The sequence below is a fragment of the Rhopilema esculentum genome, chromosome 11 (assembly GCF_057945365.1).
Source record: "Rhopilema esculentum isolate cy_ngs chromosome 11, ASM5794536v1, whole genome shotgun sequence".
Lineage (NCBI taxonomy): Eukaryota > Metazoa > Cnidaria > Scyphozoa > Rhizostomeae > Rhizostomatidae > Rhopilema > Rhopilema esculentum.
In genome coordinates, this window is record NC_142825.1 from 5,757,041 (window position 1) to 5,782,747 (window position 25,707).

The following is a 25,707-nucleotide window of genomic DNA, read 5'->3' on the forward strand; positions in this document are numbered from 1 at the left end:
TGACCGCGAATCGGGCCTAGCAAGCTAGCAAAGACCAACCAGGAACGTGGAAATTTATTCACAATATTATCTTGACCAAATGCATGCGTAAATTACGACAGCGGATGCGAAGCTAAGTAAGTGCGCAGTTCGCGTAGAGGTTTTCAAAATTGCAAATTACAGGGAAATAATAAATAGCCATTGCTAAAACAGTATTTTAAAGAAGACAATTTTCCTGATCTTCAGAGGATGAATATTTCATCCGCTGTAAATATTATATTGAAAAAACATAGCGAATAAATTGTTTTAAAAACCCTTATCACCATTTAGCCAATAAACCCTCTCACCCAGTAAGCAGTATTTTGTAATGAATCTTCATACCTAATTGGATGAACATGGAGACTTTCAAATATTATTTAAAATTTTACGAAGCTGATGGGTTTGGAGGACCGGTAAACGGTAAACGGTAAAAGTTTTGTTAAAAATAAAAAAAACAAGGAGCAGTCTCCTGAATACAAACCTCTTAGCTTCGTCAATAAACTTCAGAGGTTCTTGTACACGTACACTCTTTGACAGGACGATAAAGCTGCCACACTGAGAAAGAGATCATTCCTTAGAAAACATCTCGAAAGAAGCTGGCATTTATGCATTGATTCCTTAGAAAATAATAATTTAAACACCGTTTTCCTCAGATTAGATCCGATGAATCCAAAACAAAACTTGAAATAGAAACAGCCAAAGAAAACTCAATCTGGAACTATTTAAATTAACTTGGTTTAATAATCGCTTGTTGAGATTCATTCTCCCTTTAAATTATATCGTCCTTCGTCGATTAGCCATGTTCCTGGTAACTAAAGGTCACGTCAGGAACGCAGTAGAGTAAGAAGAGACAGCAACTAGAGTAACATCAGGACCCTGTCTTCTGTTTATTTCTATATTCAACCAGATGGCCTAATTAGCGTTTTTTATCTTAGACAGTGGGAAGCGAGAACTGGCCTGACTTTAAAAAGGTCCCTTCAGGGTAAGCCTACTTGCAGACAATTGAAGGGGGGCCATAGAGTAACACTTTTCCATAGCGTTTCCACACCCTCATTGAGCTTGCTATTATATCAGTTTTAATTTTCAAAGGGCCTCGAAGCAGAAGGGAACGCGGAAGCTTTAGCCCGCTCCCCCGAAATTCACCAAAAAAGTATTTTAAACAAGCCATTGAAGCATAACTATTGAACATCCCAGCCTCCTCCCAACTAATTATACTCTATACGTTTTCTTTCTAATCCATAGTGTATTCGTTGTGCAAAGCGCTCCCTTGCAGCTATAGTGTACAGGATAAGATCGAATGTAAGGATAGTATCAATTACATTCGCTAATCAAATAGCTGGGGACACAACTGTTTGAGAGGGAACTTGATATCGAGACCTTCAGCATCGTATTCAGTTACAGGCTTTCATACACTAAACTGGAGAGATTGCATTACAAGCTTAGAAAGTTCATTGTTCTGTCTAGTGATCAAACTTTTAAATCCTTGCAAAACAGTTGTACATCAACTTTATATATGACAAACTGCACATAATGAAACTAAGAAGAAAGACACTTACAACTTCCCAGCCAATGTGCTTAAGAAACTTTCGACAAATATCACTATTCCACACATACATCTCAAAGTTTTTTCCCTTTGTATAAATTCGATAATATTTGTCGACTCCTGGATTATTCGCGATAGACCTGAAAAGATCGATATCAATTTGAAGATACAGCGTAAAGCAAATCTTTTAAGCCTTGTGGTATATTGAAATGAGATCAATATCATTTGATTTCAGTATTAATAGTATTGCTGAGGGTAATGACTTTGAACAAATTTTTATCAAACATGCATTATTTCGAATGGCAACATGCATTGAACAATTTTGAAATACAGAATGTGACGGTAGGAGCAATGGCAGCGCCAGCCACTAGGATCTTGGGGGGGGGGGGGGGCTGAGCAAAAATGTTTAGGGAGCTTCAGGGAGCTTCGAGAAAAGAAATCGGTGAGAGTGATTCCTTTAAACAACCAGAGCCCCTACACTTGGTATTCCAGTGGTCTATTCAACTATATCTTTTTTCTGAGAGATATCAAGAGCCAGAAGCTGCCTTTCTCCATCACGAAGGTAAAATTAAAGCTGAACCCTAATAATTCTAATATTGGCCACTGAATGGCTTCCTTAAATAACAACATTGTTTCCCGATACAATGTCAAATTGTACTTTGCTAATTCTGCTGAGTGTGACGAAACAACGTCTATAGGTGTTAATTTACTCACATTTTACTAAGACTTTTCTTGCAAATACATGTTCATTGGTAATTAGGTCCTCTGTTCAAGCAGTTAGCATTCTTGAAACTTGCCTTTACTAAAATGTGGTAATGTTTCCCACCTTAAACTGGTCCAAAAACATTTTGCTGCATACATTAAGAAGGCTTTATTGGGGAGAAACTAATCCCCTGTGACCCTTTCCCCGAAGAAATTACTCTTGTACATGTGTTTACTAGCTTCAGGCCTAAAAACCCTTAACTTCTTTAACATGAAAACCAATAAACGAATTTTGTGCAATACCTGTGAATCCCGCATAAGATTTCCAAGGTTATCTGCACAGACGTGAGTCTTTGGCCCCTGCATATCTGTGATAACATATCACGTATAATGCCCTCTGTCTTTGGCTGTCCGGGTTTTTTCAACAACTTTTTTGGTCTGCCTGAGTCTGGTTGATCGAATGATTCCATTTTCACTTCGCTGCCAGATATCACATCAAAGTCGTCGACTATTCTCAGGATCTACAGGAAATCCATCAAAGATATATGAAAATCCGATTACAAATACTGTGTGTCTTTTCCTTTACTCAAACTTCCAGAATTAAGATACATAAATCAGCTGTACATTTACCAGATGATATCAAATACTGGTTCAAAGCAGTCTGTGATCACCCCATTTCACTTTTGGCCTATCGATAATTCCAAAGTATCGGTGATTTGGGTGAATGTTTGCTTATGCAATGTGAAGCAGAAAAACGTGAAGTACAATATTAATAAACTGCTTGAAGGCGGAAAAAAATTGCCATAGGAATTGTCTCTGAAACAAGGAAGTAAAAACCTAAATCGAATATCAACAAAGAACGGAAATGTTAACATTTTATCATCAGAATTAAATAACATGAAAAATAAACGCACAATCTTGGAAATGTAGATGCAGTCAGACAACAAAAAGGAATGCTTTGCTTCAATGGGATGGCAAAAAAGCCAAGTACAATAACTTAGCAGAACATCTGATCAGGGTAGAGGGAGCAACTCGGTATTTCGGATTTCTAATTTCAGAAATCCCGTAATTCTGCAGATAGTGGATTTGGTAGAAAGCCACTTTTTGGAACTTGGAGCCTTTGGTCGACAAAAAGTATATAGCATAAGCACTCATGTAAGTAGCATCTTTGAGAAATGATCTCCCAGATCAGCTTATACTGACATTTGCAGCAGCTTTCAAATCTGTCTTGCTTACAACTGAATCCTTTTACCAAACATTCTCAAACCCTGGACCATTTTCTTTTAGCTATCATTGTAAATATCATACCTTCTGTTAGTTAATCTAAATTAATATGTGCTCTAACTAATAACACTTTAAAATTTAGAAACTGTTTAAAGAAACTCAACTTATATGAAAGAAAGAGAAAAGATAAAAAACTGAAAGGGCTACCTCAACACCCCGGTTATAATATTTCTTTCAAAAGGAGGGGGTCATTACGTAAAAAATTCTTAACTCGTTTTAAAGCGATACAACTCAACTTTGGAAAGCTGGCTCAAAGCGCTTTGCAAACGTAAAGAGGATTTCAGTGAGCACTACTGCTTTGCAATAATACGATACGATTTTATGAGAAGCAGTATCTAAACGTTTTTATTGCAATGATATTTCTGGGAAACAAGAGAATCGTAAAACTGCTTTCAAAACACTCGTGAATCGAAACAAGTAGGAAGGTTACATTTGTTTAGGCCAAAAAGAAAAAAAGGAGATGGACACGAAAACGATACACAGTTTTGTTTCAATGAAGGATTATACATACATTTCAAGCCTTCTTGGTATTTCCCGCTTTTACCTATGCTTTCTGGGGTTCAGTTTTGCTATCACATTGCCATGTTATTCCATCTATGGGCATTACATGCCAGAAACAATCCTTTTTTCGGCGATGTACTGCCCACGTTTTGCTTGTCAACATGCAATAAAATCCTTCAGTACTGCCGTCTTTTGTACTTCAAACAAAGGATCCCGGATATTTGCAAATACCAATTCTTTGTTATGTGATCCTCAAATTTTGAATGGTTTTATTCACTAGCAAAATACACGTTTTCGTTCGTTGCTAGGATTCCAGGAATACGGTCGAATCAGTGCGATAAATCTCTAGCTGCAAATAAACGCCTTCCTATAGCCTACATTGCAAATTCCAACGCAAACTCCCATCTTATAAACGCCGAATTGGTGCTTTGTTAGGAAAAATCAATGGGTGAATAAAAAGGTTTTGCGAGGAAAATCGAAACTATATGTTTTTATCAAAATATAGCAGTGTTGCATCACAGAGTTAGCGAGTCTGTCGGGTGTGGTCATACCAAAACTGATTATCCCAGTCCCCTGCACATCTTTCATGGAGATGGACGCATTGGAAAAATAAATTTCCTTGTAAAGCAAGAATGGGGCAAGTCTACCCCTAGCTTTCCTCCCTCGATATGACACTGCGAATAAATACTAATTTGGCACATTAGTAACAGTTTTTACAGGCTGGTCCTCCAACTTAAAACACAGTAAAAAGCCAAGCTAACAAGCAAATAGTTCACAACGAAAAAAACTCTTTATTTATGAAAGGAATTTAATCAAATGCGCCACCAATACAAAATTACTATGAAGCATGATTCTGAACAAAATTTCCAAGAATAACGTAACAAGTACCGAGAAACTGCGTAACATAAAAATTTGTTGGTGGTAGCAATGAAAAGATGCACTTGGTAGTAGGCCTGAGCAGTCACAAAATTTTATCCAGTTACAAATCATACCAACAATTGCAAAAAACTACAGATAATTCCTTTTTGTTTCAAACATGTCTGGTTGAATGAAACATTTCTGTTGTGTTCATTACTTGCTCTATGAATTGATTTCATTACTCAGCGAGAATTATCATACCTATTTACCATACCTATTAATTATATCAGAATGCTTACAGCCTAGGATTCAATCCATACAAAAACGAAGACAAATCTGTTTTACTGTTTTACAAAGCTATATAAAATGCTCACAGACGCTTTCATACCCTTTGTACTGTGGGTAATACCCTTTGCTGCAAATTCACGGTTCAGAAGAAAAACTCATTTTAACTGCAGTTATTAAAACTCAGGAGCTATCAATTTAATGATCATTGGAGTTAATCAGGTTCCTAGTCAACAGAAACTATGACTCAAGATTAGTAATAATGACATTGGTAACTTCACAAAATAGACTGGTTAGGATTTCAGATAAATCAAAAAATCTACGGTGACCAAGGACTCTTTTTGTTGGAAAAATAGTTTCTACGAAAAAAACAGCAAAAAGAGTTCGAAGGGCAGTTAACTCTTCTAGTTCTAAGAGATTTCTACCAAAACAAAGGACTTTTAGGGATTTTCAGATAAAACAATGGGATTTTGACTAAAAGAGTACTATATTTCTATGGATTGATTTGTCCCTCGCTACATTTGACAGGTATGAAAGCATCTGTACATACAAAATATCAAACATTTACTGTAAAATTCATATATAAGTTATCGAACGTCGTAAACATTACAAAAACCCATCTAATAACAAACATTAAATCAGAAACACTATACGCTAAGCGAAACTGGCAATCCAAAACTCCCATAAACACACTCACACAAAAAAAGCTGCACCTTTAAATTGTTATAACTAAGAGGTAGATCAGTACACTTGCATATTCTACAAAATCTTATGGTCATAAGTAATGTAATTCTAGCTATTTTGATAATCATGTTAAAATGAATACATCTTTCAAAATGGAAATTCGCTAATTTTATATAAGTATTACCTGGAAGGCAATCACTCTACATTAAGAAAGAACTAGAACTTACTAGACTAAAGAACTAGAACTTACTTACTAGAATAACGACTAAAATTTACACATCACAAAGTTCTTGGAGAACAATGAATTTTTTTGTAACATTTGAAAATTGTAATATGGTGAAACTAATAAACAAGATCAGGGTTGGGAAAAAAGCATAAAACGATTATGCTAAGAGTAATTCAATTAACTATACTTAGTGATAAATTCTTATGGATCATTGATCCGAAATAACACTATAGTGTAAAAACGCTGACCTGAAATAACTGAAAAACCCTTAAAACAATGTTTGTTTCTATCAAATGTTAGGATATAAAATACTTTTAATATAGTTAATATGTCCCTCTCTCGAACAGGATTACTCAGCGGTGTAATGTTAGGAGGCACATAGGGTGGAGGGGCTGAACCCCTCTTGTTAATGCCGAAAAAGTGACCAATTTCTAATTTTTTCTTTTTACGCTATTGCTTTTGCTACATGTTGGGGCAAAAGCCCCCCTTGTTATTTTGATAGCAATACACCCCTGATTAAATCCTTTCGTTGAAGTGGAAGATTGTTATACAAAGATTTGAATTAAGTCGACAAACAGCCAGTATATTTAGCTGAGATTGAGACTGGAGAAGCTCTTATATTCTAAAATATCGAATTGAACCATAATTTTGTTACTGGGCATAAGGGATTAATAACAAAGGGTAAAAATAAAGAAAACTCAAAAAGAGATCATTGATGAAAAAAAGGTTAAAAACGAATTTGAGTTGGAATGGAAAGCTAAGCAGGGAACTTTTGTATTCATTAAGCACATCTTACATAAGTGACACAAACTGTCGAACCATTTACAACAACGAAAATAAGAAACTTGCGTAACTCGATTAAAAAAGCTTGAACATTTCAAAATAATAAATTACTATTTCGTATTAATAAGTATTACTTATTATGCAAGAACTCTACAAAATTCTACATTCTGTAGAAAAAATTCTGCAAATAAATCCAAAACTTAAAATTACCAAGCAACACCATCAAGCCAAATAAACCAATTGCAAAACACACCAAAATCGACAACAGTTCAACTTTCAATAGACTGGAATTTATAAGACTAATAGACATATATAGAAAATAATAAACCAATAGCTAAAACTAATAGCAGACAAGACGTGCTGTGTTGGAGGACAAGCCTGTATCCGGTTAGTCGAAAAGTTTAATATACCATTTTTTTCAATATAGACCCAATTATATACGTTTAGTCCAAAAAGTAGGCCCTTGCTACCTTGCCATGAAATCTAGGCGCCCTCAAAAAAACTTCAGCTTGTAGAATACGTTACATAAATTTGAGATGGATAAAGAAAAAGTTTTCAAAGATATAAGCAATTGAACGGTGTAGTTATATTGTAGTTCTGCATTGACATTTGGCATGTTGGTGTTGCAAGCATCAAAGCAAATCTGCCTCACGTACAGCTTTAGGCTTTTGAAAAATTTTGTATCCCGTCTGAGACCTGCACGGGATGACACAAACTGCGGTCAGAACTACTAGGAATTATCCCTTTACTTTTTAATTCCAATCAATTAAAAGACACGCCTAAAGCTGGTACAGAGGATGAGCTCGCTTAAAACCTTGCTCTCGCTGCTAGCTTCCACTTTAGACAAAATCAAGGCCTGGAAACAGCAGCTCGAGCTTCATGTAAACATATAATGAACGCTTAGCGCAACAACGACCAACATGACTGCTATTGAGACGAATATGCAGACCAGGGCTCGCACTACTTTTTTTGTCAGTCTTATTATAACGTATTTATTTTCCTCGGTATCGTGCTCATCAACAACATTCAAATCTATTACCTCTTTAGGCTGAAAGACAGCGCTCTTCACCTCGATGATTTCGTATTCATCTGTATTCAGGGAAACGTCTAGTGGTGACGACTGAGTCTCCTCAACTGATTGTGACAGAAACGGTGAACTGTAATGAAAATCAGAAAGTATGGTTGAAAAGCAAATAAGGTAAGGGGATTCATGGTAGAATAGCACTGGAGAAGGGTTAGATAATAGGAAGTACAGTAAGTAAGAATTTGTCGACCAACTGCACTGTGACAGCAATGATACAAATGAAAGCAAAACTGCATGGATGTGAGATCTTGCGTTTCTTCATGCAGTCAACATGCAAGGTAAGGTGTTGTTGTGTGAGGACAGGAATGAAAGGATACGGTGAGTTATAGCAAAATAAGGTTAGGGTACTTGATAAAAATATAGTGAGATGAAGTAAAAGAATAGTGAGCAATCTAAGGGAAGGCTGGGTTATGCGACTCAAGTTAAGGAAAAGTAGCAAAAGGTAGGTTATTCTAAACAAATGCAAGTTAGGTTAGTTGAATCTAAACTTAGGTGGAAGCAATGTTATAACTGATTAATGCATGAAAAAATGTAGAAGAAAGCTGTTGAGGGGATATTATCTTATGAGGTTTATATAAAATAGAAAAACAATTTGATATTTAATTTTAGGATTCACCGGGAGGAAACAGAAATCAATAATCAAAGAAACCTGGGAACTAATAACATAAACTTGAAAGAAGTTAGACCATTAAATATGCAATAAATTTCGTTAGCCTGTAGGAAAATTTCAACAGTAAGTTTTATTTTAAACAGATATTTCGATATTTGCATGAATAGGAAGGTTTGCTCGATAAGGTAAGGAAGTAGGAAGGTTTGCATGGTTAGGAAGGTGGTTTGCTAGCTCGATAAAAACTAAAAAACGCGATCTATAAAAGCTTAAAACATAACGCAATTTCAGTTAAGTAACGCAATGTTGGGGATTTGTTTTAAATTTTTTAAATAAGAACTCGATAGTATTTTGCCTTTTTGTGTTTCACTGCAATTTCCAAGATAATACTGCGGTAAACAACATTGACATTTTGATGAAATTTTTGGACTGTTTCAGTAAATGTTTCTGGAGCAAAATTCTTCTTTTCTGCACAAAATTCAAATCGTGGTAAATTTTTCTACATGAATGTTCACAATTACATATGCCTCTAAATCTCGAAACCCAAACTTTCCAAGGGTACAAAAAGTAAAAGAACGCTGCGAGCAGGGTTCGAACCTGCGCGGGAATATCCCATTGGATTTCAAGTCCAACGCCTTAACCACTCGGCCATCACAGCACCTGGTGGAGATTTGACGTAAGATGGTATGACCTCGGAGAGACGCAAACTACTGACGTCACGTTACATGAAGAAATTGTAGAACTTGTATTTTGAATATAAAATTCGCATTTTTTGATCGAAAAAAAAGCCTAAACAAATTACCAGTCCCTTTGTTTTTCCTTTAGTCAAAGAGGCTCTAAAATTTTGACTAGTTACGTTAAATTCAGATGTGAATGCGATGACAACCAAATCAAGAAGAAAGTTGGCTGCACTTACGTCTTGCCACTAGAATGAAGCGAATCCCTTTTAAAACTTCCCGATGACCTGTTACGTTTAAAATCTGCATAATTCGACGTTGATGTGTCTTGCTCCAATTTTGTTTTAATCTGAGCCACAGCTCGCTGTACACTGCCAGCACGAGTCATAGAGATCTAAACAGAAGAATTAGAGCTATAAACAAAGAAGAAATCTTGAGGCATTTTGTTAACTTAATACCCATCAATGGTAAAAGGTTCTTCATTCTAAAGAGCCCTGTCTTCTTGTCCAATGCCTTAACGAAAAAGAGGGTCGATTAAAAAGAGAGGGTCGAGAACTGTAGAAGCGAGAGCTTTGCTCCCAACGTATCAATCGTATTTAACTTTCAAATGTATAAAGTCGATATTTAATTGCATTAAATTTTGGTCATTATTCATCAACGTACAACACGTTAAACCACACTGGTGAGATTTGGTGAGGTTTGGTGAGGTTTGGTGAGGTTTGGTGAGGTTTGGTGAGGTTTGGTGAGGTTTGGTGAGAATTGGTGAGGTTTTGTGAGGTTTGATGAAGTTTGGTTAAGTTTGGTGAGGTTTGGTCAGGTCATGATTTCAAAAAGGACCCAGTGATCGTAACAGTTCAACCCTTTTTGAACGCCGGAAAAAGGAAAACATGCTGAATTATCGGGGGGGAAGGCAAACCGTATCTGTATAGAAGACTTAATTTCAGATGGGAACTCAATTGGATGCAATCAAATCTGTGCACGGAGGCAAAATTCGTGTTTCAAAGCTGTTAATGTGCAACAGATAAGAAGAGCGAGCGATACTTTGTTTTAAAAGGAGTATTGAGGTTTTCTAGAAACATCTTGGCCTTTACTGATAAACAAAAGCAAAAACGTACCTTTCTTGTCTCCCTTTTCTCGACAGAAGAGCGAAAGAGGGTGTTTCGTTTTTCAGCAAGCATACTTGAATGTTTACCAACCAATCTGGCTCGACAAGGCAACAACAGTGGCACAGAAAGGAGAAGCAATCCTGCTAGTTGAGAAGCGTGTTTTACAGGTTGTGCATCATCTTTCTTCTGTCCCTCCTTCTGCAAGAATGGCTCTACAGCAGGTAAACAATGGGTCCAAGGAACACTTTCATTGCTATAATGAAACAGAAACCATTCTGAAACAATTCGTTGTGAAATAAAACCAGTATCTTCTAGAAAGCTAGGATACATAGAAAATCTGGAGAAATAATGAACAAATCAAAACGTATACGTAAGAAACTTATTCCAGAAATAAAACCTCAGCCTGGGTAATATCAGATATGTTACAATTAAATAAAATCACCAAATGCAAGATATATATACTCTTAATCAAGAAATAAAAATAATTTTTTTTGGCTTCCCATGGATTATCAAGTTGGTTATAGGTCGAATATGAGGTCCCAATAGCTGATTCCACACTTTGTGGCAATAAAACACAGCCTTTGGGGAATTGTGATTGTTGACTGGTGATCGATGATTTGTGATAGATGATTGATCATTATGATTAAGGTGGCGGTGGATTTGTTAGAATATAAGAAACAGAATATAACTCAAACAATAGATAATAACCACCTTAAAAGAAGGTATGCAAGCAAGAGAAAAAGAATGGAGCAAAACGTAAAAGAATAGCTAACAGCAGAATAAATAGAGATGGTATTATCCAAAGAGTAAGCACATCTTTGAAATATACGCAATTCAAGATTAAGAAATGAAAAAACATGTAACATGGAATGTGTAGCAGAAATTCTAATTATCTGATAACGAATAGATGTTATACAAATGGCAACATGTTTGGGTTAAAAAAATTTACAATTGCAACTAAAAGACCACTTTGGACGTGGAAATACCTTTGCTTTTGAGGCCTACTTCACAGCGATACATACTCTTAAAAATCAAAGAGCCAAAGCAATATTGCATATTACAAAAACCTTTCCCTCTGTGACGACATGCAACCAAAACCAGTTTACAGAAAAGAAAACAAAGTTATGGTTAGCTTGTTTCTAAACACAGCATGCTCCATTTGAAAACGGTAGACATCCCTTGATAAACAGATTTTTCCATGTTCCTGTCCATATTAAGTCAACGTAAACTCAAGCCTTCAAACATCTGACAATCGTTTATACTTTATTTTCGCTGTTGGAAGTGAGAGCATTGTTTGTTTATGTATCTTGATAGAAATCAGCTTTTGCTAGTTTTGATTTAGGTTGTGAAATGAATGAAGGTAGAACGATAGAGATTTATTTCAGCCCGAATTATATTTCAGATCTATCCTACGATAAAAACTGCATCAAATGCTTTGTTGACAGGAAAAATGTCTGTTCGTCGACCGTCGGACACTGTTTTTGTAAAAATACCCACTAAAATGAAACAATTAGAAGCCGAAATTCATTACAAAAAGGTGGGAAATGGTAGAAGACATGAGAGAGAAAGACGTCATTTGTGAGTCATCATCTTCACTCAAGAAAATACTAAAAAACTTAACGCTGTCAATTAAATATTCACGAAATGTTTCAATCACAACCACCATGAAAGCGAGACTTGATTTAATGATACGAGGGTAATGCATAAGACCATGGGTGCATTGTATTTCTGTTTCAAAGAAGCCAGCTAATAGCTGCAACCTTTTGGCAATAAATGTTACAAAAATTCTGATACAATTTTTAAAAAGATCACATACAGAAATTGGTTAAAATTTCTGAAGACTTATGGCAGCAAAAATCAAATCACAAGAGGCTATTAGAAAATACTAAATGATATCATAAAACAAGAGTTCTGTATATAAGAGTTATATGTGAAATATCTCAACGAATTATGAGAAAACACGGTAAATCCTTGATCGAGATTTCGGAACTTCTGCGGCGCTTGTCGAGCAAAATCATAAACATGATATTTCATCATTACAACATAACCACGGGGGTTCTCACCCTACAGAATTTCATACCTCGAGACATCAGATCTTTCAAACGAATAGGTTTCCTTCTCGATTCTACTCTCATAATAGTACTCCATGGCTAGGCCACTCCAATTTTTTCAAATCTAGCAACTCAAAAATTCACGCGAGGAAGTTTTAACAAAGGGATAGCCAACGTAGAGATCGCTTTAGGCAAAGTATGAGCTGGTCTTAGCTCCAAACATAATTCCCGAAGAAACAATAGCTGAGAATCTGAAGAAAGATACACCACAATACAATATTGGGTGGGTAAATCTAGCAGAAAATCGTTTTGAATGTCTAGTTACAGTTGACCGTCTTCGTCGTAAGCGCATCGCAACTGGCGCATAAGGGCAGACGCAATCTTGTAATGAATGTGCTAACAACGCAATAAGCAGAAACAAGAAATCATCGAGATTGACTGCGAACTAAATTTTGAAAATCTGATTAATTTACAGTGCTAGTTCGTTTTGGAAAGACGAAATGAGCGGGAACTTTTACCCCATGAACAATCAATAACAAATACTGTGGTATTTTCCATGTCTGAATAAAATTCTCAAGAACACAACTTCCTAAAATTTTCAGGTGGAATAGAAACCAAAAGTCAAAGAAACAATTCTCCAATGAAAATATTTTGAATTTAATTAACAAATAAAAAACTCGTTTTACAACTACTACGCTGTTTAATACTGGTATTGTTACAATATCTACAATGTTTTGAACTTTAATTACACTATTAACAAATCTGTTTCTAATTTTTAACACAACGTTTAAAAGAATCGAAAGTTGAAAACACTACAATCGTTTTAACTGAATCAAACTTCGAAAGAAAAAAAGAATCGGTAAAATGGCTGGACTATTAGTGGAACTAGAGGTTCGGTTCGGTTCGGTTTGGTGGGGAATAAAAGGCGGCTGGGAAGTTGTTTCTCCTAACATTATTGTGAAAGAACTTCTCTTTGATCTTAAAAGCAATTATTTTATTTCTATAAGATGACGTCACTTTTCAGACGTACTATTTAGAAAAAGTAACTTCCTACCATGAGGTTAGGATGATAGCGATCTTGAGCGAACACAGAAAATGGTGAGCCATACGAATAGAACTTTTTGACAAGCATTGAAGGTGCCTAGAGGATACTAGTACTATTCAACTCATTGTGAACCTTTTGCATTTGAGTTTACATCAAATCCAACAACACAATTCATAGAGCCTCCTACTTTTGTTATAAGTCCAACAACGAATCATCTTATGCCTACATTAGTCTAGGATTAGATTTGGCAGAGAAAGGTTCTCATTTTGACAATATTTGTGCTTAGCAAACAAAGTTGAATCGTGTACCCAAGCCCCTTTAATTCTAAAAGATTTATTGACTTATTTGCATGACAATAGGACCTATGTTCTTCAGGGAGATTATAGGTAATTCTTGTCAAATATGGCTTTTCTTGTCAAATAAAACTGTATTTCATACATAAGATCTAAGTTCATAAAGCAACATTTTAAACGTCCAGTCCGCTATGAGAACTGACCTTCTTTCAACTCTGCCAAATCTACCCTCGTATTCGTACAATAACAATCTGAGGTTGTCCTTCAGTTAAAAAACCAACCTGTTTGGTTAATTTAATCTGATCTTATAACAAAACATAACGATTCACGACATTTTATTGTGCTGGGGACTTTTGCTGGGGACAAACACATTCGAGAGTATCTTGAAAATTTCAATTAAGCAAGACTTTAGATTATTACCTATTTCTGCGCAACTCTGATCAAAGAGAAATTTCACGAAAGACTAGAGAGAATGTAAAAATCATCCGTCCATGTATAAAAATAACTAAATAATAAAATACCTAACTAACGTACAAAATTACATAGAGATGATGATCTGATATTTAGTCACTGCACACGTAAATACGCCAAGTCAGTCAAATGCATTATCTATACATTGTTTGAAGATTCATTGTGCAAAATAGGAGCTAGTGACATGTTATCGTGAATTTAGGGATTAGGAACTGTTTATGGCAATAAGGATACTGATCAACTTTTGAAAAAAGTTATTCATTGTCTAGTTTCACCCAAAAATTTCAACCAACTTAATGTTATTAGTGGCTCAAATTTGAAACGTGTTTTCAAATTACATCTCTGGGCAGAATCTAAATTAAAGTTCAAAACGAATTTTAAAAGAAGGCCAGCAACTGAATTGGGGTGTTATGGTAACCAACAGATAGCAATGATTATAAAAAGAAGGACAACCTCAACTCATGATATCGATTTATCGTTATAACGCAAACCTTTCCATAACCATTTTCAGTCAGATAATGACTTTGCAATTCATTTCAACATTGTCAGCTGCACGTTCATGAAAACTTTGCTTCAAATTTTCACTCTGTTTCCGCAATCGATATAAAATCTTTTCAATGTTGGGAAAATACAGCAAACGATTGTCTTTCCAACGAAACAGTGTAGTATTTTTCACTTCGTCTCATCTCAAAGTGATGTTTAAATGTATTTTCCTTTTTTGCATTCTTGTTTGCTACTTCGCTAATTACTGACATTGTGTTGCAATTCATCTTCTTGAGTCAGTACGAGGCCCAGCCTTCATAGCAAGCGCAAGAAAAAAGGAGCAACGCAGCGACCAGTACCATACCGGCGGCGCGGTCAGAACATCGCGCGGATTAGCTAGTGAATACGAGTAGCGGTAATCGTGGCAGAGTTGAAAGGTGTTGCAAAACTAGATCTAAAACACATTTTAAATAAGAAAGTAGTCCTTAGCGAATCAGGTCAGTTAAAGTGAACCAGCAGAATACCGTAACCAAACTGGTTAACCAAGGAAAAGCAGTGTGGAAAACTGACTAATCCGTCGACATATCATGGAATCTAACTTCATTTCAAATCAAACCCAACTTCTTTTTCGTCGCAGCGACGCTAACCTGCCGACGAAAAAGAAAAGATCTATTTGTTCTGTAATTACGTTTTATTGATTTACGCCTTACTGACCTTGTATCCCCCGATGTATCGTCAGCCTTCCGCTTGAGTGAGTCGCTCTTACCAACACCCATTCTACGCTCCATTTGCTGGTCTCTGGCTTCAGCAGCAGCTATAAGGCTTCTTGCGGATACCTTCGTATCGTCAGTCTTTTCTGCCGGTATTGAAGGTACTTTGAATGCCGATTCCCCTTGTTCACCGGCAACCTGGGCTCTTTGAGGTCTCTTTCGAACTGTCACAGAATCGTGGCCATGCTTTGGAAGCAATGCTGTGTTATCAGTTTCAGGCTGTGATTGGCTAGACTGGCTTCCAACGCCCGACTTGCGCCTATTTCGTCTTGCCTTGCTGATTGACTTTCTGGCAGCTATACTCTTTCGTCTTTGTACGTCGTGATGGCCATGACCTTTCCCCAAAAGCCTTCGAAAGATTCCCCCTTTGTGATGTACTTTCTCACCCTTACCTTGTTCGCTTGCCATTGAAGCGTCTTCAGAGGTTTTACACACAGCAGATGCGCCTTCAATTGCGCTATCATTGTCCGGTAACAGCATTTTCCGTTCAATTTCTCCCAGTTCATCGGCACTGCTACCCGTGAAAACGTCTGAAAGTGCCTCGTTGCTTTGCTGTCTAACCCGTAGCACCCTGGCTCTTTGGTAAGGCGCACCAGATTCTTCATGCTCACTTTCTGAAACGCTCTCTAAACTTGACGATCCAGACCCAGAGTGCGACGGCTTAGTTTTCTTCATAGGCCCTCCAGGTTCTGCTTTCTTGGGCATCTTGAAACAAAGATACGGTCATTATTATCGGGAAACAAAATAATATGGCCTAACCTAAAGCAATTTTCATAGCACCGCTAGAAGGAGCTACATCGCGGCCAGTGGCGGTTTTAAGGGTGGTCCAGGGGGGCAATGGCCCCAGGCCCCACGATAATGGTTGCCAAAATGAGACCCCACACCTAAGAAAAAAGATAGAAATCATAAAGAACAAGGGCCTCGCAGATATTTTTGGCATCAGTCCCCGCAGCCCCGAAAAACCGCTGCTGATCGCGGCACTGATTGATTATGACAACAAAACAAGAGCTTAATAATCATCATATCACTTCTGCCCCGTTTCTTAGTATCTTATAAAACGAGAATCATAATGAATACGGGAAACACAAGCAGTATAGCAAAATTCACACTATAGTTACAGACCTTGTTTTCCCACATTGCCATTGTTTTTGAGACATGTCTGGCTTCCCTTAACGTGGTCCTGTCAGATCTTCTCTTGTTCGCTGAGGTGCTTAAACGTCTCTTGCCACCTGTCATTCAAAATAAAAAGGTTTTTAGAAATACTTAGATAGTACTCGCTGCAATAAAGAAGCAAATATTCAGTAAAGGTGTACCTCAGGTAATATAATATGAAACATATTGCGCTTTTACAAAAAATTAACAAGTTTTAAATTTTAAGGGATGTGTAAATTTAGCTTATATTGGCTTGAAAATTTTCCAAACTTCGGCCGAAAATACTACCATTACAACCTCCACTTCCCCCCCCCCCCCCTCCACCACTCCCTCTTACAGGTTAGGGTTAGCTGTAACTTAGGAGTAGTCGTATACGGTAAGAAGCGAAGACGATAGCGTGCAACTCGTGTTAAGACTCGAAATTGACTGATGATCATAAGATAATTACAACAATACATAGTAAACACAAGCAACATAAATTAACATAGTGATGTAGACTAGCGTCCAGTCCTATTACATCCCCCATTCGAACCCTCTCTCGTTTGCTTTTCTCTGGTATTACAAGATAAATATATAAGCAAATGGGATTGTTCCTAGTTTGATAGTTTGCAATAAGGTAAAAATAGCACCCAAACATATCATAATCAATATCTCTAGATTGGGTTTATATTTTATCAAAAGATCTCACCAGATTTTCTTCTAGTACGTGGAGGCGGCATTGTAGCAGCGCGACCGATTTCGAACTTTGATGGAGCAACAGAGTCTGGGAGACTAAAGTCTGCATTTTCAGGGTCGTCAGTATCATAAAGCTTCTTTAAAGAGGCAGCATTGACTGACTGCACCTGGTTTAGGTTCGAATACCTCGTGGACGGATTTATAGTAAACGCCTTGTGGTTCTTTTGCAGATTGTTCGAATCAGTTCCTGGTAGAAGTTTGAAAACATTCTCTCTCTCTCTGAGAACGGCAAGGGGTGACATCTTAATGCCCAATAACCGAATCATCCAAGCCGTATCAAGCGCAGTGAGGACACCTCGGCCACAGCCAGATCCAGTAGGCCAAAATGGCTGAAAAGATATAGTAGTAATATATCAAACAGATATCAAAACTGGATGACGATATCAAAAAAATATATATAAAAATGCTATTATATAAAGCATCAAAATTAGATAGAAATAATAAACCGATATATATTAAAATAGTATGACAATATAAAACAGATATATACTTATAAAAATAACATGGCAATATCAAACAGATATCAAAAGGATATCAAAACGGTATTATCGTATAGATATCAAAATGATATAATTACAATAAACGGACATAAAGCAAATAGTATGACAATATAAAACAGATACTTATAAAAATAACATGGCAATATCAAACAGATATAAAAGGGATATCAAAACGGTATTATCGTATAGATATCAAAATGATATAATGACAATAAACGGACATAAGCAATATAATATGACAATATCACACAGATATCAATACAGATAAATTAGAGATACGATGATATTCCGCTGGATGAACAACATATAGTATCATTTTTAATAAATAAACAGTTTTTGATGGCACTTGTTTAAATATAATTCTAATAAAAGGATGTATCCACTTAATGTGCATAAGTCTTTATCTAATTACTGAAGCAATCCAACGACAAATGGGTCGATTGACAAGCGGGTTCGTCAACAAGAAATATTACATTTTTCAGGGAATCAAAGCGAAAAATTCACACGGCTACCAGACATTCATCATTGAAATAATCTTAATCGGAATCAAATTTAATTAGTCAATATTTTGGTATGCTATTTCAATCTGTTTTTAATATATTTATTGTGATTTTGACACAGGAGTTTAGCGTTGTTTGCTGATATTGGGTTGTGATAGTATCTTTCGAGCTAGAATGAGGATTATCATTTTTAGATCTATGAAATGAAATAACAGAGAACGATCACCTACACAAAATCTTAGCCTATCTAAGGAACGTCAACGCATCTTAAAAGAAATCTAGCGCCTAATTGTAAGATCTACGATAAAACTCCTTGGGGAAGTATTACCTCCAACAAGCTGTCTCCCACCAAAGCCATTAGCAGACGCTTCCCTTTCCTCTCCACAATTCGAGACGCGTTCGCAGCCTTTTTCAATGACGTAAAATCAAAGACTGCAATATCCGGAGTGCCGTTAGCATTTTGCACGAGCTTCAAGTCTTGTGGCAGTTGGTATTTAGTTGCATAGTGAACAGTATCCAATGCGAATTGAATCAGCTGATCGAGGTCTATGTTCTGCTTCTCTAACAACTTCCCAGGATCTGAGAAGTCCTAGAAGAAAAGGATGTTGGAAGTTGGTCGAATCGTAACACATCATGTCCCAAGCAATGATGACCGAATTATTTCTGTCAACAACTCTTCAGGGTTTGTCGAAAATCATTTTGTAACAATCGCAATGCAAATTCGTGGATCTTATCACATTGCAATTTGTACTTTTATCGTGAGACAGATAAGCAGCATAGAAGAGAAAAATAAAATGAATTACTCTGATTTAGCTCCTACCTGCTTAAAAACATTTCTTTTCAACAAACTTGATTTTAATGCAGTGAAGACGAAATAGTGGGTATCATCTTTGTAATAAACAATATTCTCCAATCCAACACCAAATTGCGCATTGAGATCGTTAAAAAACTGAGGGTTAAATTGATACGCGACCCCACTGATTTCTTCCACTCCAGCTTCTGCCACCGTATTTTCATTCACAAAATTGCACGTGATTCCAATAGCTAGTGCACCTTAAAAATACAATATAAAGGTTAAAATTTATTTGTACTAATATTTTACAACAAGAGTGCTTTAATTTCATAAAGCGTCGAATTAAACAAACATTGACCTCTGTGTGAATTTTTAAAGGATCTAATCTATTGCCGAATTGAAGAGATAAATATCAAAAATAACTTCTTTGGAAACTTAAACTTTTTCTGACAAACAACTTTCGTTTTAAATGACGCATCCTTAAGCTTAAATGCAAAATTTTGAAATTTCTTACCCCGCATTTCAATTTGGCGAAACCCAGGAAGCATGTCCTTCTTTCCATCAGCTCCAACAACAACATCAAAGACGAACTTGTCCAGCCTTTCTTTGTAAGGAGAAAACTGCGCTTTCCACCCATGATCTTGCGTCGGTTCAATGAGATCCTTGTACTCAACACCCGTGTGTATTTCAACGCCAAGCATCAGACATACCTTCATCAAAATGGATTGTAGTTGCTTGATGCCTGGATAAAAAAATTATATTCCTTTAAAAATGCCCATCTCTCCATTATTAAAAAATTATAATTTTAAATCTATCATTAAAAAAAATATAAAAATTATAGCCAAGAAAAATGCCCATCTCTCCCCCGGAAAATACCCTAAAGCTCTTAAAAACCATTCTAGAAAGCAATGAAAACAAGGGGGTTTGGGGAGGGCATTTTAGTTTTTTTATGTATTCACTGGCCTTCTTCGCCGTAGTTAACTGTATAGCCGCCATCATTTCTGGCTTCTGATCCTCCCATATACGGGAATACATTCTGATCTTTCTGATCCTGTTTAACAAGGCCGGCGAACATATTTTGTTCAGGGTTGGGGGGGGGGCAGAAAAATGTGAAAGGTGAAAGAAAAATTTGTATTAGATTGGTAGGAGGGGGTGGGTAGAATTTGCAATCATGGGCTCGAGGTCAATTGGGTTAACAACTCTCCTAAATATTACATCTCAATTATAAATGAAAATTATAGAACCCTTTACATTAACAATAAGTACATAACTTGTTTATGTAACAACACCTGACTATAATCAAAACGATACTGGCGAACCAAACAAATTAAGAATGGCATTTCTTTGCCCGATTAAGCACTGCGTGCTGGCAAAAGTAAAATATCGCAAAATCCTTGTTCCTTTCACGATTTTCTGCCAATAGAATAGCTGTGATTCTCATGCTTTATAATCATTAGATTACTGCTGAAAAGGTATCCAGAAAAACAAGAAATACGTTTCCTTTTAATTCAGGAACTCAATGCTAAACTGCAAGAGATCGTATTTTAAGCGGTTTTCTCTACGGGTGACAGATTTTTATACCACAAAAGTCGACCACTGGGTACGCTTATAAATACCTTTATGAATACACTAAACTCGTGGATAGTTGATTGATTGTTATAAATTGATATCTAAACGCACATATGCAATGTTTAAACACTACATTCGCGAAGGCCGTGATCAATTACAGTAATAGACAGGGATAATCAGGAACTTTTGTCTCCTCTCCCGGTATTCTCCAAAACACTATATCAGTCAGAAATATTACATTTTTTTTAAGAAACAGGTTATAAGAAACTCAATTTTTCGAAAGTTAGGAAACAGCCCTACCCAAATTGAAAAAAGCTAAGAAACTCTCCGAGTTGACACTCGAAACAGTCTTGACATTGAACATCACTATATATTGCAACACTACCATTGACATGCAGTTTGCATTCATTATCAGTAAATTGCACACTCAAGAAGTTTCCAATTAAAAATTTGTTTTGACTGCAACTTGACATTGATGAAGTTTACATAACTCGAGAGAGTTAGAAAACAAAATTCCTTGATCACTTTGTTAGTTTATCTCTGAATGTGTGTGAACTAATTACTTTACGTTGGAAGCACATTTAAAAAATTCATTACCTAAGAAATATAAGAAACATGTAAGAAACTTTTGATAGCAAAATGGCCAGAAAATTTAAGAAACTGCCTAGCAGCACCAGACCTTAGTTTCTTATAAAAAAATATGTGTAGGCCATCATATATTTCTGCATATTTCTGGACATGGTGTCAAGCATAAAGTAAAATCTCCCCTAGCAACATAATCGCCGTATGACCATGCTTTGACAAGGTTGACCTGCTAGAAAATATTTCAGATTCCTCAGAGGTGTTTCCGAAAACGTCTGAACATAATCACTTGCCTAAATTGCCCTAAGACCTAGACAAAAGAATACGGAAAGGTGTGTCTGCGATTCCAAGTAATTTCATACGGTTGAGGACAGAGAGCTCATCCAAAAAGATTAGCAACTTCAGCCCCATCTCCACTTTTAAATAACCGTCTCTTCCTAAATACATATTCTCCCTGGTTTATAGTTCATAATCCAAAGATTATCTCAGGCATCTCTTGATATTCATGTAAAAAAAATAGCTAAAGAACAAATAAAGTTGGGGTATAACTGCCTTATGATGTATATGCATCATATACTGAATGGCAATAATGGCACAGATTTAGGCATGAAAAAAATACCAAAAGCTGCATAATACCTCTGAAAGGATAACACGGAAATGAGTTGTCACCTTTATAAAAATTAATAAATTACACATTGTGGTTGTATGGCTGTTTAACATAGATCCCTGATTATAAACTGGCTCCAATATAGAAAGTGCCAATTTTCTACAATGCAAAATTTTGAGATTATTCTTGCTATATATTTCAAAACAAGTGACCAATTGAAATCTAGTACATCCCAATTGAGACATCCCATCATAATTATCAATTAGCACTAGTGGTAAACAACTTCTTCAAGACAGGTTTTCCTTTTTTAAGTTTGCATAATCATGCAAGAAAATTGCAGTTTTGTGAACTATAAATTAATTTATAACAATAAATTCTATAAATTCCAGAGGCTAAAGGATCTTTCTCAAAACATTTTTCCATAAAAAAGACCTCAGCTTCAAATGCAATACAAAAAATGCATTTTCTGGTGTGTTCTTAAAGTGGGAGGTACTCACCAATGTGAAGGGTCCCAGTGGACAGGCACAAAGCAAGGCACTTACAAAATACTGATGTTTATTGGGATGTGGTAAATTCACAAAAATATCACAAACAGAGGGAGGACAGGAGCATGTGTCACCTAATTTTTGGAAAACACTGCTTTTCATTGAAGGGCCTTTCTTGAAACTTCGGGAAAAGTGTCCCTTTTCTGAGACATAGTGCCCCTTTGCATATGTGCTCCTCCAATACTGAGACTTTTACAACATCCCAGAACTATGTTTTATTAAAAGATACAAGATGTTTTACTAAATTACTGACATGGACATGCTCAAAATATTTGCACAACATGGTAAGATTAAACCTGCAAAAGTAAAACATTAACCAAAAGTACCCCAATCAAAGGATCTAAGGAAACCACAAATTTGTTTAAGAGACAGTTGCATTTCTTATTATTGCAGTGTCATCACAACAAAAATCACATTTCTTTGAGGGGGGTTGGTTGTGCCCATAAAGTACATTAAAGTACATGAATGTCAATCTCTTAAAACTGCATAATATTTTATGAATGTTTAACCACTACCAAGCTCTTGAAAAGTTTCTAGGGAACAGCAGGGTCATAAATTCTTGGACATCCTGTTGGTTAATGAATTCTACCATGAAGTTCAGTGTGAAAAATACTTCAAAAACACCATCACATCAATAACAAAAGGTTTATTACTGTCATAAGGAAGCACTTAATTTATCATCAATATTGTTATAAATATTTATATGTCTAAGATGCCTGCTGTGTCGTAATGTTAACCTGCTCACCCATAATAAAGAAATCAAAAACCTTTTCTTTAGTTGCAGTTATAATATCTCTTTGTGTAGGCTACATCAACCATGCATAACCCAATTTTATATTCTACCGAAATTTACTCTGACGGACAGACGGATTGTGTAATCAACCTCGCCTAGTGTTCATTGGATTCAGAATATAGGAAACTTTGTAGTATATATATTATTAATTAGAAATTTTATCTGTCCTATAACATGAAACAGAATATACATAGTTTCAAATTAAAATTTTTCTTTTTCATATACTTCTAACTTTAGATAATTCATTTCTAGGACAGTTTCATGGCAACGAAATCATACTGTTTTCATGCATGTTTGTGAGTCGATTTAGAGTTACTTAAAGGAGAATGCAACTGGCCACCAGTTTGGCCTAAGCCGTATCAAAACACATTTAAGTGTAGACAATAAACTCACGGCAGACACAAGTAATTCCTTTTGTTCTAAGCGAATGTAATACTGTGTTAGCGTTGGTGATTCACTTGTTAAACCATATTCACCAAAACACTATATTGTTCCGATTCAGTTCAACCTACAATAATATTTTTGCAAAGTATCTGATTGTAATGTGGTATTGATAGTAAACAGAAACAATAAACATACTCTTCAAGGACAGGCCATGATAAAAGATTTCTGAATTAAAAGGAAACGTATTCCTCGAAGTACAAACTAAAATTCAGGCTTACTTATGTGGTCGATGGATCCAGCACAGAATTTTCCATAAAACTTTTTGGCGCCAAGGCCTCGGAAATCAGTCAGCAAGAAAGGCCATAGATGCAAAACATTGTTTCGGGTGAACTCTCTCCGTTTTTCAACAATCACAGTGCGACAACCCAGCAATGCTGTTTCAATAGCAGTTCTCAATCCGATAGGCCCACCACCTATTATCAAAACACTGAGATGATTGCAAATTTTTCCTTTTCCATACTCGACATGTTTAGCTCTTGCATCGAGTAAGTCCCATAAAGACTGACATCTCCAGCTTGTTAAGCGAGTTTTTAATCTTTCGTAAACTTCAGAATGCTCATTTTCTCCTAAGTCAATTGAATTTTTAATGTTTTGAAATATAGCCAGAGTTTCTTGGCATCCAGAAGCTTCAATGAAAGACCCAAATAATTCTTCAAGCGTCGGTCGATGTCTGCCATGTTCAAATAAATGTTCGTTTGCCTCCATACAAATGACCTTTTAGCGCAAAATATGGTACCGAAATCAAGATGATAGTTTGAGAATTTCTTACAGGCTATCGCATTCCCTCGCCCGTGCGTCAAGTCGTTGTGGATGAAAAGGAATTCTGCATGGTTGACTTGCAACCACCCTTTGCTCACTGTGCTGCACATGAGTAACTTTTCAAAAATTCGAAATGACATTATTACGCTCCTCCGCATTTTCAAAGGACCCCGATGAATCAATACTCGGAGCACAGGGAATGGCAGGGGGGCTGAAGGGAGGTCAAAGCATTGTTTGGAAAATACCATGGGATTGAGGAGTGGAGTAAGGACGAAGGTACTGTGTCAGCGGGTCATGGTAGAAGCTGATATGCTTAAACCAAGAGGGTGCCTTTCAGAAAGGGAGGTGTCATGCTTTCGTTTAAATGATTAGTCAGGAATACTGCTAGAAATATTCATTGTGTTAAGGAATAAGATGCGTTTGTTGTCTTTGAACTTTACACAAACCGTACTTTACAAAAACTTTACAAAAACATGTGAAGACTTTTTAAACGAAAATTGGCTTTCACTTTTTACTGTAAGGGAGAAATGCTTTGATATTGAAACAAAGACCAAGGAGTTGCTAATTATTCGACATCATACTTCGTTATTTTATGGCGATTTCAAAAGAAATATTCACCAATTTAATTTACTGTCTTATTTTGGAAATCACTCCAGACGTCACTACATGACCCTTTCAAGGCATTATTTATCCCATTTGTGCATATTTGTTAATCCTTGAAAAATTATAAAAAGATAGGCCGCGGAAATCGTTTTAAGGGTGACATCTTCACACCAAGATCAAATTCCTAACAATCAAAGCAAATTTTTTTGTCTTTATCAATATCACAAAACGAATACTTGCATCATCGAACAATACATCTAGACCAAAATTCTAGTCACTCAGTCCAAATCTGAAGTCAAATATTTGCATTTGGATATTTTAAAGAAATGTAGCCACTGGAAAGCTGATCAATACAAAGTAGCTCACACAATTAAATGATTGGTTAGGTCTATTCAGCTGTTATCCAATTCGGCAACACCTAGCAACTTATGATCTTTTTATTTTGGTTTTTGTTAAGCCAATCAGACTTTCCAACACCATATTTCTACACAATGTGTCACATCTTGATCATTCCGATCATAAGAAGAATTTCGAAATAACTAGAAACGTTTAGAATAAGATTTCTTCCTAAAATTAGCTCTATAGTCAATGCTTCATATTGCCAATAAATAGATCTGTTTTTCCATTTTTTACTTCTCTTTATTTTTCAATATC

The 25,707-nt window shown here is 36.1% G+C and overlaps 1 protein-coding gene and 1 non-coding gene across 2 annotated transcripts in view; both read right to left on the minus strand.

Moving 5' to 3' along the window:
* The window catches only part of LOC135693958 (uncharacterized), a 29,280-nt gene extending 4,706 nt beyond the window's left edge, over positions 1 to 24,574 (minus strand). Inside the window, exons 1-13 of the mRNA XM_065212553.2 lie at positions 23,910 to 24,574; positions 19,666 to 19,893; positions 19,179 to 19,411; positions 18,687 to 18,947; positions 17,312 to 17,687; positions 16,594 to 16,700; positions 15,416 to 16,176; positions 10,368 to 10,611; positions 9,492 to 9,646; positions 7,924 to 8,041; positions 2,567 to 2,784; positions 1,575 to 1,701; positions 500 to 573 (exon numbers count right to left, since the gene is read on the minus strand). Coding sequence (XP_065068625.2) covers positions 500 to 573; positions 1,575 to 1,701; positions 2,567 to 2,784; positions 7,924 to 8,041; positions 9,492 to 9,646; positions 10,368 to 10,611; positions 15,416 to 16,176; positions 16,594 to 16,700; positions 17,312 to 17,687; positions 18,687 to 18,947; positions 19,179 to 19,411; positions 19,666 to 19,893; positions 23,910 to 24,396 — 3,389 coding nt within the window. The 5' untranslated portion in view covers positions 24,397 to 24,574. The remainder of the gene's footprint in view (positions 1 to 499; positions 574 to 1,574; positions 1,702 to 2,566; positions 2,785 to 7,923; positions 8,042 to 9,491; positions 9,647 to 10,367; positions 10,612 to 15,415; positions 16,177 to 16,593; positions 16,701 to 17,311; positions 17,688 to 18,686; positions 18,948 to 19,178; positions 19,412 to 19,665; positions 19,894 to 23,909) is intronic.
* On the minus strand, positions 9,152 to 9,233 carry Trnas-uga (transfer RNA serine (anticodon UGA)). Its single transcript has one exon. It is a non-coding gene; the product is annotated as a tRNA-Ser (tRNA).
* Positions 24,575 to 25,707: the final 1,133 nt, after the last annotated feature.